This window comes from Lipophrys pholis (genome assembly GCF_963383615.2).
Source record: "Lipophrys pholis genome assembly, chromosome: 16".
Classification (NCBI taxonomy): domain Eukaryota; kingdom Metazoa; phylum Chordata; class Actinopteri; order Blenniiformes; family Blenniidae; genus Lipophrys; species Lipophrys pholis.
Window position 1 is genome coordinate 20619629 of NC_137634.1, and position 12844 is coordinate 20632472.

The 12844-nt window shown below is 40.2% G+C and overlaps 2 protein-coding genes across 2 annotated transcripts; one reads left to right on the top strand and one right to left on the bottom strand.

Moving 5' to 3' along the window:
• Positions 1-145: 145 nt before the first annotated feature.
• LOC308122204 (methyltransferase-like protein 27) lies at positions 146-2696 on the bottom strand. The gene is made up of 6 exons (XM_080483897.1): positions 2545-2696; positions 1628-1756; positions 1318-1446; positions 1025-1160; positions 838-933; positions 146-734 (listed from the first exon to the last, which is right to left on the bottom strand). Exons 1-6 carry the CDS (start codon positions 2599-2601, stop codon positions 532-534), a joined length of 750 nt encoding a protein of 249 aa, XP_080340023.1. The 5' UTR covers positions 2602-2696; the 3' UTR covers positions 146-531.
• Positions 2697-3822: 1126 nt separating this feature from the next.
• nf2b (NF2, moesin-ezrin-radixin like (MERLIN) tumor suppressor b) lies at positions 3823-12585 on the top strand. Its single transcript, XM_080483720.1, has 17 exons — positions 3823-4119; positions 4290-4403; positions 4971-5096; positions 5345-5467; positions 5767-5850; positions 6165-6233; positions 6376-6458; positions 6587-6662; positions 6879-7016; positions 7827-7901; positions 7987-8100; positions 8177-8299; positions 8386-8603; positions 9132-9234; positions 9718-9842; positions 9936-10104; positions 10930-12585. The coding sequence occupies exons 2-17, from the start codon at positions 4314-4316 to the stop codon at positions 10975-10977; spliced, it is 1764 nt and encodes a 587-aa protein (XP_080339846.1). The 5' UTR covers positions 3823-4119; positions 4290-4313; the 3' UTR covers positions 10978-12585.
• The last annotated feature ends 259 nt before the right edge of the window (positions 12586-12844 follow it).

A 12844-nucleotide genomic window follows, 5' to 3' on the forward strand; every position in this document is an offset into this window, starting at 1 on the left:
TGGTTTGCTTCCACAGCCCAGGAAATCCTAATTTAGGCTAATCTGTGACTCTAAAATGTCAGCGTGTGCGAGTTTCTCTGTTTGCCCTGTGATGGACTGGGAAATCAAAAAATAAAAATAAAGATGAATGAATGACTAGTTAATGTACATTTCCACTACATTGTTTGTAAAACTTTAATAAAAAACCCAAAATACTATACACAATTTTTTACTCGTCACTCTTGATCTTATGACTGGTAAACTGCTTTTACTGCTTTCATAGGTTTACAGACATAGATTTGAATTCAAGGAGAGTTGCATGGTGATACTATTCATTAACCAAGTAGACAATATACAGACAAAAACCACAGATATTACAAGGTTGTATTTATTCAGGAGGGAGAAATGTACTGCATATCTATAGAATAATGCATGGAAAGTATTCTATAAGAGCAATGTGCTTCTGTATCTAACATGAATATTATAATATATAGAACAGTGTGAACATCTCAAAGCACCAAAATGTGCAGGAAAATGTTTATTGAGTTCAGGCTATAGTTTCTTATAGAGGTACACAACACCAGGTATGTATCCATCCTCGTCCTCTGACACGGCCCTCTCCCACTCCTCCACCTCAGTGACCTCCACACGCATCCAGAGCCCCTCTTCCTCCATCTGCTTCAGCAGACCCTCCAGGCTGGCTTTGTATTGCAGATTGCTTCTGTTGCCTCTGCTCGTCATGCAAATGTAGCCACCTAGTGGAGAGAGGCGGTAGTGCAGGAGTGGTTTTTCAGCTCACAATGAGGAAATTGCTGGATTAAAAGTCCATCATCAGAACTGACACGAACACACACTCACCAGGCTTAGTGGACTTGCAGAGATCTCTGACCACTTCAACAGGAACCTGGCCGTCACTTAGAGCTCCAATGATCACCACCACATCAAACAAACTGACTAGAAGAGGTGAAGAAGGAAAGGTTTCAACATTCATTGACCATGGGATCGGGATGATCGAGGAACTAATAATGTTGATAGATTGAATTACCCCATGTAACAGGAAATGGCTCATCTCCCAGTATGCACTGCTTCAAGTCCTCATATAACCCACTTTCTCTGGCCATCTCCAACATGGCTTTACTTCCATCGACACCCACAAAATGTTCAAATCCATATTTCTTCATCTGTGCAACAGAAACATTTGCTTCTGCATTACTGATACTGACAGTGATTGGGTGATATTTGCACCAAAAAGAACACATTACATCCTGATGAAGAAAATCATTGATTGTAATGACTTTAAAACAGTGATTAAGTGTAGACTGGTAACTCGATGTTTACCTGTTTGGCCATAAGTCCTGTACCACAGGCCACATCCAAGACAACAGCTGCCTCTGTTGCACCACTGAAATGGGACGAAATTGTGTTTGTGGCCAGCGTCGGCGCCCGGTAATCCAACACAGCCAAGTCCTATTCAAAAGAGTTCAAACAGTAGCTTTAATAACAGCATAATTGGTCACACATGAGCAAATACCAGAGTATATGAGGGGGGATAAAAAGCATTGCCTCATTAGTTCTCACAACGTCTTCAGAAATTGATTATTTGTAGAAAAAAATAAGAAAAAAACATTTAATGAAGGACTTGTCTCACCTGCTCATAGTTCTTTGCCCAGGAGTTGTAAAAACCGATCTTGTCTCTTGCTGTGGAATTTTTATGAGCTGATAATACAACAGCTTTCACATTTTCAAACGTGCTCGTGACAGAAGACATGATATAAACCTGTGCAAAACCATACAAAGAAGTCAAGAAATAACATTTACAATACAACAACATCAAATGTGACCAATTAGAGTAAAATAAAAAAGTATTACCTCTTCTCTTAAACTGATTTAGCATTTAGTATTGAATTTTTAGTATAGTATAGTATTTTTTATCCTTGTGTGTATACATAACTCATTACACAACTCGTTTGGAAGTTGAACCTTGCTTACTGCTTCTTTGTTTTCGTTTTAACATCCATTCCTGATTTTTGCTGTTTTCTTTCTGTTGTAGTAAAATACCTTGTAACACTGGTTTTGATTAGTCTTATATCATCAATATCAATTCTGCCAAGTAGAACAGAATAGAAAATGCTCTATTAACCCCAGAGGAACATTCTTTTACAGCGTTACTCCACACAGAATAGAATACAATAAATGGATTAGAATGTTAAAAAGTCAAATGTGTTACAATAAAAAATTAATATTAAACAATTAACGTATGCAAGGCTTAAATGCCCCCAATAGTTAGAGGAATAGGCAAATCAGCCATTTATTACATAAGAGGAGATTAAAGCAGCAAAAGTGGGAACTTTTTGTCGAGAGAAAATAAAGACACTTAATCAATTATCGAAGTAATTTTTTTTCAACCTTTCAATCTAATGCAGACTTAAACTTTTGCAATAAAGCCAATTTAAAACGTTGACTGTGGAAATGTTGTAAACGAGACATCAAACTGAACGTAACTACGTTAGGTAGCTCTGGAGTCCTGCTGGTGAAGCAAACGTGCAGAAGCAGACAGTCAGTTACCGCAGAAATGTCTCCCCCCTGAGTTGATCCGATTCCGATATTTTTGATCCGATTCATTCATTTATATCCATGAAATTCACCAGGAAGCAAAGAACAGCGTGCAGCGAGAATTCTACTAACTCTATTACCCCCAGTTCAGACTGTCAGGGGAGGGTGCGTTCAGGAACCCTCGACTTTTCCATGTCCTTAAACTCTGGACCATCAATTTATATTCCAAGAGATGGTTTTCCTCTCCAAGAGTTTGTAATTGTATTTTTTGTTTTTCCATAAATAAAGGTTAAAAACAAAAAACTAACAGAAAAACAACTTATATTCCAACACTATGTTGTTGTGGGAAAGTTTTCAAATGCCTTTCCTTCAAATAAATGTTATTATTCAGATTTAAACAAGCATTTTTCTCTCACCAATGCGATTAAATACAAATGACAAAACCCTTGATTTAGTAAAGTTCCTTCATTTAACATGCTTTACAAACTGTGAACCATAATCAAAGTTCTGACATGAAAGAACGTTGTGACATCAAACTATCTGATCGTACAACTTTGGCCGAAACAATAGATACAGTGTTGTTTACCATAGTGTTATTTTTGTAACTTTTCTATTGTAACATTTCCATTTGTGAAATATGCCTAATGTGAATATATGTTCAAATGTTTTCATATCTGCCCAGTTTCTGTAGTTGTTTACTTTCTTAATGCTGCAAAAAAACTCTTTAAGCTATTAAAACTATTGTGAACACAAATTACATTGGATAGATAGATAGATAGATGGATGGATGGATGGATGGATGGATGGATGGATGGATGGATGGATGGATGGATGGATGGATGGATGGATGGATGGATGGATGGATGGATGGATAGATAGATGGATGGATTCATATTAGTGTATATCAATTTTCAATGTATTTGTATGTTTTTCCGTACATTGGTTTTGACATATCGAGAACAAATTATAAATAAACTAATAAATGAAACTATTACATTAAACTATTACATTAAACTATTACATTAAAAACATTTTTTAAATGAATTAAATATCACCAACTGGATTTTAGTGTTGTAGTTTTAGTTTGACCCAAAGATTAGTTGTTTCTTCATTTAAATCAACTGTGCTTGTTTGTATTTTATGCATCGTAATCCCCACAACAATTCATACAGTTGACTGGGTGTGGCGCGTCCAAGGTCACGGCTCCTGACGGTACGTGAACGCTGCTTTTTTCCGACGCCTTTGAATGCGTCCTTGCGCCTTGAATTCTTGCGCGTGCGCAGTGTTGCTGCTGTGAAGCGTCTCGGAGTCAAAACAAAAAAAAAAAATCAGGTTCAGGCTAAACCACGTAGCAACACACTACGCGTTAGCACTGATTTACAAGGAGTTTTTTAATATTTGCAAACAGTTTGGGAAGTGACGTTGGACCATGGAGGTGCTTAAAAAGTTTCCCTCCCTCCACAGTTTGTTCGGGAAAGTTTTCGTGGCTTCGTTGGAAAGTTGTTGAGGAGCAGAAACAGTTAGCTTAGCATCCCAAACACAAAACCTCTTGTCAGCCTCGGATGACCGGACAAGTTTTACTCTCTGGTAATCTCCCTCATCGACTTTCAATGTTTTATATAACACGTACGATGTTTTGTATTGGTGTAACTGCTTAAAAAAAAACCCATTTATTTAAATCTTGAATATAAAGAGCAGCACATCTGACCCAGTACTCAAAGTGTTTAAAAGTTTTTTTTGTTTTTGTTTTTTAACAGGTTTCTCGTAGAAATAACTTCAAAATGTCCATCCTGGGGTTAAAGAAGAAGCAGCCCAAGACTTTTAAAGTTAAAGTTGTTACTATGGATGCTGAGATGGAGTTCAGCTGTGAGGTATGGACTACTTTAAATAATGGTTTTGTTCATATCTGATTTTTATTAAGTGTTTCAGACTATACTTATATACTGTGTGCAGCATATATGTCAACCTCTCATTTGTATAAACTGACTCACACAGATTCTAGGGACCCTCTGCCATTTATAGTGTCCTTGTGCAAAACCATCAAAGATGCAATAATTGACTGAGAAAAACTGCAATATAACAGAAATCCCGCTTCAAAAATGGCACTCATCCTAATTAGAAGGTCACATCTATATTAAATCATCAGCTGCATAGATGTTGACATGTCTTGTGATGACATTTAAAAGCAATGTTGTCAACAGGACATAATGTTTTTTCTCCGTGGCGATAACTCCTTTTTATATTGTGTGGTGTTTATAAATACATATAACCTGCATAAATCATATTCAACATGTGCCTCACCAGAATTTTGACAATCTTAGAATTATTATTATTATGTAATTGCCATCTCATAAGTGGTATGGAACACCAGATATAAGAAAGTACAATAACCTTTTGCATCATCAGTCTTTTTTATTATTATTCTATGTTTCATTCAGGTAAAGTGGAAAGGTAAAGATCTCTTTGACCTGGTGTGTCGCACTGTTGGATTGAGGGAAACCTGGTTTTTTGGACTGAGATACATAGTAAAAGACACCTACGCCTGGCTGAAACCAGAGAAACGGGTAAGTTTGGAGCTCAGCTGAATGGTGAGGACTATAAATGAAATAAAAGAAAGTGACATTAGTGGCCTGGAAAGAAGTCACCCTCTTTGATTTTAACTTTTTATAAACTGTTTAGATATTTTTTCTAACTGCTCTGTTAGTATTCCACTCCACAGACATGGATAGTGACAGGGTTGGGAGTAATATTCTCATCATTGGTGACTTCTTCGTTGCTCTGCCCAATTTATTTATTTATTTTTTCCACCAAGGTTTTGGACCAGGAGGTTCCTAAAGACTCTCCCATCACATTTCATTTTCTGGCAAAATTCTTCCCAGAAAAAGTAGAAGAGGAACTAGTTCAAGAGATTACTCAACACCTCTTCTTCTTACAGGTAATTGACATTTACAGGCTTCATGAGAAACCTTTTTCTGGGCCTCTGCATTTTTGACAAACAAACTTAAAGACTGAAAAGTGACTCATGTCCTCTACAATCTGAATATCTTCATTCAGTACTTTACTCTATTTACTGGGCTTGTTTTTGTGTTTACTACTGGCTGTCTTTGTGTCTTCTTACTGTCGCTGTCTGTCATCTATTGTGCCAAGGGCCTTCCCCACTGCTTTTATGAGCGTGCCAATCAAATCTTGTCACCACAATAAAGCCTGCTTATGCCATCTTGTTTGTTTCTTTAGGTAAAAAAACAGATATTAGATGAAGAGATATTCTGTTCCCCCGAAGCCTCCGTTCTGTTGGCATCTTATGCTGTTCAAGCCAAGGTAAGAAAGCCACGAAAGACTCAAATTCACGTTTTATGTGTTGTCTCGAATCATTTCCTGCTTTCGAGGTTCAACGGTTTCTTCATGCGGGAACAAAATGTTTTGAGAAGAAACATTTGGAGAAATGATTTCATTGTGTGCATCAAATTAACAAACCTAAAATAACTCCTGCAGGCTTCAGATTCAGAGGAAGATGTAGAACCTATTTGCAGCCCAGATGTTTATGATGGCAGGAAACTACTTTTTAACTGTGCAACATTACTTTTTTTTTTTTTTTTTTTTGTTCTTTTCCACCCCCTCAATCTCAACCACAGTATGGAGACTATGATCCAAACTTTCACAAGCCGGGCTTCCTGGCACAAGACGAGCTGTTGCCTAAACGAGTGAGTATATAATGTAGTGTGCATTTCAGAATTGTATTGTTTTCCTTTCATGACAGGTTTCTTTTCATAGTTGTTGGTGTTTGTGAGTATTTGTGCGTCAGTGCGGATAATGTCTGTCTTTGATCTTGCGTCTTTGTCTCAGGTCCTGATGCAGTATCAAATGACAGCTGACATGTGGGAGGAGAAGATCACTGCCTGGTACGCTGAGCACAGAGGCATCGCCAGGTAAGACAGCCCCCGGGAGGGCCGCTGGGATCATGCAAGTGAAGATAAACACTTTGTTTCTGAAATGTGATTTATGGATCATGGTTTATGCCCCCTTGTTGCTAAATTTCCCCCCTGGTTTTGTGCAGGGATGAAGCTGAGATGGAATACCTAAAGATCGCACAAGACCTTGAGATGTACGGTGTCAGCTACTTTTCCATTACCGTGAGTGGAATTGTCTGCTTCACATTACTGTCGAGCCAAACTCTTTATCTCAGAAACCTCAGTGCTCCTCAACACATCATAGATAATTCCCCGAATGATTCACCGTCCCATTTTGTGTTTATTTCAATCAGAATTGTAATCAGACCTATTTGACATGCTGAAATGTGTGTAATTAGGACTTAATACATTGTTGTGTGTTCTATTTCACATCACCAGCAAAATAAAAGGGACACAGAACTGCTACTTGGAGTGGATGCCCAGGGTCTTCACATCTACAGCCCCAACAGCAAACTCAACCCCAACAAGTCCTTCCCCTGGAGCGGCATCCGCAATATCTCTTACAGTGAAAAAGAGGTAGGAATAGACAAGTAGCTGTAATATATCACTTATATTTTTCTATAGTTGCAATACAAATGACAGTAAACATCCGTTTCCTTCTTTTCCATCACTTTCTGCTGCTTGAACTGATTTTAGTGCATTTTGAAAGTTTTCATGACACGCATTTCATCGACTGCTGAAATTTGCAAGGATCTACATGGATCTCCACAAAAAAAGTGTTTGATCCTAAAATTTGGACTTTTTCTAAATTGAAAAATTACCAATCAAATATTTTGTAGTAGTTTATGAGAGAGGCTTTTTTTCCCCCTGGAGATAGGTCTGAAAGTGTCTGGTCGTGTTTCATCCGGGGTCAGATTTCCAGCTCCCGTTCAAAAAGCAGCCTGGCTGATGCACTGTGGGAGGAGCAGATGAAAAGTTTTCATGAGAGCGACGATAGCTGAGAGAAACCAGCGAGGCAGGAGATCTGGGGACGCTGGACTCCGTAGATTGTATCTGAAACAGTATCCAATCGAGCAACGTTTGGAAAAAAAAAAGTGTTTTCTTCTACTCAGGGCTGTCTTATATTCAAACCTATAAAATATTTGCGTTTCACATCTTGGTGAAATGCTGTGATATTTTTGATGTTGCCGCACTTTTGTGTTCTGTGCATCTTTCCAAGGACAAAGACAAAAGTTGATTTTTCTTTATTAAAATGCAAACTGCTTTCATTGTTTAAAAAAAAACGTGAAAAACCCTTAAAGCAGTGAATTGAAATTCATTAAAAGTCTTCCATTTGCAAAAAAGAAAAAAAAAAAGTCTTCCATGTTTTCATTTACTTTTTTGCAGTTCACAATCAAACCTCTGGACAAGAAAAAGGATGTTTTCAAGTTCTACTCGTCTCAGCTGCGTGTCAACAAGCTGGTTGGTTTTCATCTTTGTCCATGTAAACAATCATCTGTTATCAAGCAGCATGTTTGGACTTACTGCGTGTGGCCCGGCTCTGTAGATCCTGCAGTTGTGCATTGGGAACCATGATCTATTCATGAGGAGGAGGAAGGTGGACTCTATCGAGGTGCAGCAGATGAAGGCTCAAGCCAAAGAGGAGAAAGCCCGCAAGAAGGTTGGACCTCTGTCAGCGGTCGGTTGTGGTCATCATGGTTGATTTCCCTGACGATGAAAGGGTTTCTTGTGTTTAGATGGAACGACAAATCCTGGCACGAGAAAAACAGATGAGAGAGGAAGCTGAACGAGCGAAAGAGGAGATGGAGCGACGACTCTTCCAGCTGCAGGATGAGGCGCGGCTGGCCAACGAGGCGTTGGTGAGAACTTCCTGCTTGGCCTGAAGGATTTTCTTTAGCACAATTTTCTATATATTTTTTTTTAAATGATTGATTCCATTGTCCAGATTCGGTCTGAGGAGACTGCAGACCTGCTGGCGGAGAAGGCCCAGATCGCTGAGGAGGAGGCCAAGCTGTTGGCCCACAAGGCTGCGGAGGCCGAGCAGGATAGGCAGAGGTTGGAGGTCACCGCCATGAAGACCAAGGAGGAGAAAAGGCTCATGGAGCAGAAGATGAGGGAGGCCGAGCAGCTGGCCGTGAAGCTGGTGGAGCAGTCGGAGCGCAGGTCTGAAAACATCATTCGCTGAATTCAGTCATTGCTCTCCTCAAAGCTTCACATGATAACAAAGCAGGGATTTTATCAGAGCTATCATCTGTTTTTATCATCGCGTCTCTGTTGGAAGCTGCTGCAGCACAACTCTACACCTGAAAGCTCTTCTTTCTCAACAGATTTCAAATCTAAATTGTGCTCAGGTGCAACTCGTTTGCTTCAGTTATTCTAATTCCAATTTGATTAGGGTGCAGCTGGAGTAAACTAAATGTAACTGATATAGTTTAGAACTGGGCAGCTGTGTGAGGTCCCACAAGCCCAGTACTTTGCTTCGATCTTTGATCCTAAAATCGTATTTAACAAAAAAACAATAAATTAACTCACCCATCTGGTTCCCCATGCTGGTGCTCAGAGTTAAGTCTTGACTTTCAGTGTAGTAGAAGGGCATCCAGTGTAAAAACTTGCTACGTCTACACTGTTTGTGCAACTTTTGTAAAACGGGAGCATTTAAATAAGACTGTTGTCATGGTGACCTGTTCTCAGGTTGAAGGAAGCAGACCACCTGAAACAGGACCTGACGGAAGCAAAGGACGCCGAGCGGAGAGCCAAGCAGAAGCTGCTGGAGATCACAAAGACCACCTACCCTGTAAAGACAGTCAAGTTTTTAATCCCTAATGAATGATGTCGTAGTTGTTACGTTCAACTTCATTATGACTGACATATCAATTCAGTTGATTACAGTGCAGTTTTAATAACTGGGACAATTGATTACTGCTGTGCTTTGAAAGTGATTTATTGGGTCAGAGTCTGAATTCTTTGGCTCATTTATTGCTCAAAGTTACTGATTTCTTATCCCTGATTGAATTAAACGGCCAGAGAAGACGCGGAGGTTTATTCTTCTGTGGTTTTATGAGACTTGATGATGAACAAGAATGGAATTTTCCTGATGTTTTTGTCCCAACATCAGACACGGAAAAACTTTGTCGAGCAGTTAACACAAGAATGAGAGAAGACGTCGTCTGTGCTGATCCTTTGCATTAGATGAACTTAAACCAGACAGGCGCAGTGCATAATGCTTCATCTTCATCTATGTGTGCACTTTGCTGACAGCAGTTTACTTGTCTTGCAGCTCATAGCAGCCTACTCTCCTCCCCCTGCTCCTCCTGAAGCCGCCGACTTTGGCTATGAACCCTCCCGCCTCGACTTCAAGGACTCCGACATGAAAAGGCTGTCTATGGAAATCGAGAGAGAGCGGTGAGCTGAAGTTGAACGCCTCCTGCCGCGACGCTTTAGAGAGACGGCTTTGGCCCCGAGTGCTAACGCCACCCTGGTTGTGCATTACTGCAGGCTGGAATACATGGAGAAGAGCAAACACCTGCAGGACCAGCTCAAAGAGCTGAAGACGGAGATCGAGTCCCTCAAGCTGGAGGAGCAGCAGCAGCAGGCCAGCCTGTACAGCCTCCAGAGCGAGGCCCGGGGATACATCCAGGAGCCCGTCTACATACCTCACAGCAATGTACGTACGATCGACACGTCTTCTGGCTCCTGGTTTATTAATTCCAGGGAGAAAAAGTTGTGGAGTTTGATGGCCACAGGAAGGCAGGATCCCCTGTGACTCTGTAGTGGAGTTTGGCATGAATCTGTTGCTCAAGGTGCCCCTGCTGTTCACCACGACATCATGGAGGCTTTGAGAGGTATTATTCAGAATGGATCCCTCTGATACCTCCTGTACAGAGTTCATGTTTTTCCAGTTACCTGTTTGTGTGCGTGTGCTCGACATTACAACTGCGACTCCATCAGGATTAAGTGCATTTCTTCTCTTTCTCATATAACATTATGGGCAGTTTTGAGTGTTTATTGTTATCATTATTATTCGAATCACTCGGGGAGCTTTAGCCAGCAAAATATGTGATATAAAGTCGTTTTTTAGATCTTGGGCCCTATTTTGTTGCATTTTGATTGTCCGTTTACATGATCAGCGCTCGGAGTCACTGAAAACTCAACTTTTTGAAAATGCTCCGATTCCGCCTTTGTGTAGACGGAGGAAATTCTGCTACCGCGCATGTGTACCACGGCCGTAGAAAAGAGTTGTTCTCCACATGCTCAGTAGATGGACAAGAACAACAATGGCTCCTTAATGTGCAGAGTACATTATGAAGTACACGTTCCAGCTACTTTCACACTGTAAACCTCTTGATTCTCCAAATTGCTGCAGATAATTATTTGTGCTGAAACTCTGAAACATGTGAAAACATTGATTTCTGCTTCCTGCTACATTTGGTTTTTACGGTACTTTCTTGGTTTCCTGTGTTTCACAAACCGCTCACGACTTGTCTTGCAGCGAAACTCCGCCTACATGTCTCAGATGACCTTCTTTGAAGAAGTGTAAACTACGTTCCCGCACGACGAGGAAGGAGACGCCTCCCGCTACTGTGACTCGGTGCTTTCCCCGCTAAAACGTAACCCCAGGCAGGCCGACGTGAACACACACACAACGAGTGTGTGCGCTCCGCAACAGACACTATCACGCTAGGTTGTACCACCTGCTACACTGCAGCACCTTTGACATTTCTTTGACGTGTACAGAACACAGGAATGTGCGACATACAGGACATGCAACACTACTTCAGGATGTTGTGTTGAAGATGGATGAATGAGGTTTTTTTAAAAAATTATTATTATTATTATTATTTGATGATGTTTTTTGTGTGATTTTTAAGGGATGTTCAGAAATACGCCTGCCTTAACGATGACTCCAATGCCTTAAAACTCTTTGGAACAGGGAAGCTCAGAAACCAGCTTCAGATAACGTTCCTGCATCAGGTGTATTTAAATTTTTTTTTCTTTTTCTTCTTTTGGGGTGAATTTTGTAAATATGGACGTCTCGGTCTCCCTGTTTCAAAGTGGCGCCAGGGTCTCTCACCAAGTGCATGAAATAAAACCCCCAGCAGGCTGAATTTGAGATGAGCTGAGCTGCTGTTGAAAGCAGCTCCGAGCACTAAACTGTTGTGAACTTTGAGGTGAACAATAGGAGTGTGTCGGGATCCATGAGAATATTTGCTGATAGTTGTGAGCCGTCCGTGTGCGCAGGGACGATACCAGACACTTGGCGATGTTAAAGTCAGTATTTGCTCTTTGCTTTTGGTCCTTTTATCTGTAGACTGCCTTTACTGATCACAACACACACTTTCTCACTAGTGCCGGTTGAATCACGGTTGACGTTCAGTACACAGCTACAAGCTTGTGCTCTGCCATTTCAAGTTTTTATACTTATACTGCTGATGTGCCTCTAACGTTGTTCTTTGTTTTTCATATATCTTGAGGTTTTATTTGGCATCATCATGCTCACGTGCCTTAGAATAATTTTAACTTTGGGGTTGATGTGTTCCCCTAATTAACAGACGAAATAGCAGACTGATGGCTTTCCTTTCAGATCAGAGCACTTCTCAGGGTTTGTGTCGGTGACAATCACTGCCGGTAGTTCTTTTTAGTTTTCCCATGAGGTGTTAGCCATCGGTTATTTCATCTTTGATGGGTCTAATAGTGATTCATTAAGGAAAAAAGGGAGGGAGCAGCAGGTTGTCAGACACACTGACAGAAACTCAGCCTGTGGGACTGGTTAAATCATGAACACATAGAAATAATAGCTCATCATTCAGTAACACTAACCTTAGTGAAAAGCTCCTATCTACTTCACTTTGCTCATTTAACCTTATTTATTTGTGCTTAAAAAAACAACAACTAACATCACCATCCAGAGGTCTGCGACTGTGGGAGGAAACTGATTATGTAATTTAGAGTTTGTTTCTTCATGCTGCGATGGGACTTTCCTGCCAAATTCAATTGCAGTGTTTAAAAAAAGACTCATCTGAAAGCAGAAGGAGGTTGTGTTTACTTTGAAGAGACTAAAATGTTACAATTCCACAGCATGCCTTCGGCAACGACTTTGTAACCTCATGTTATCATGTGTATATCATTTCAATACAAAAGTGACGATACGACAGTGTGTGGGTCTTTTCACTCGTGCATTATTGTGGTTTCAGTGACGGAAGCCTTGTTACAGCTTGGGCAGTGGGCCGAGTCCTGAGGTCAGGTACACAATGTGGAGAGGGGTTCCAATTTAATCTGTCAATATATAGTTTGACATTCTGAAACCAAGAGGATATATTTAAAAAAAAAAAAAAGCACAAATAATTAGAAGAAACGTTTAATCTTTCTTTTTCTTTATAATTGGTAAATAATCCCTCAATTAATTG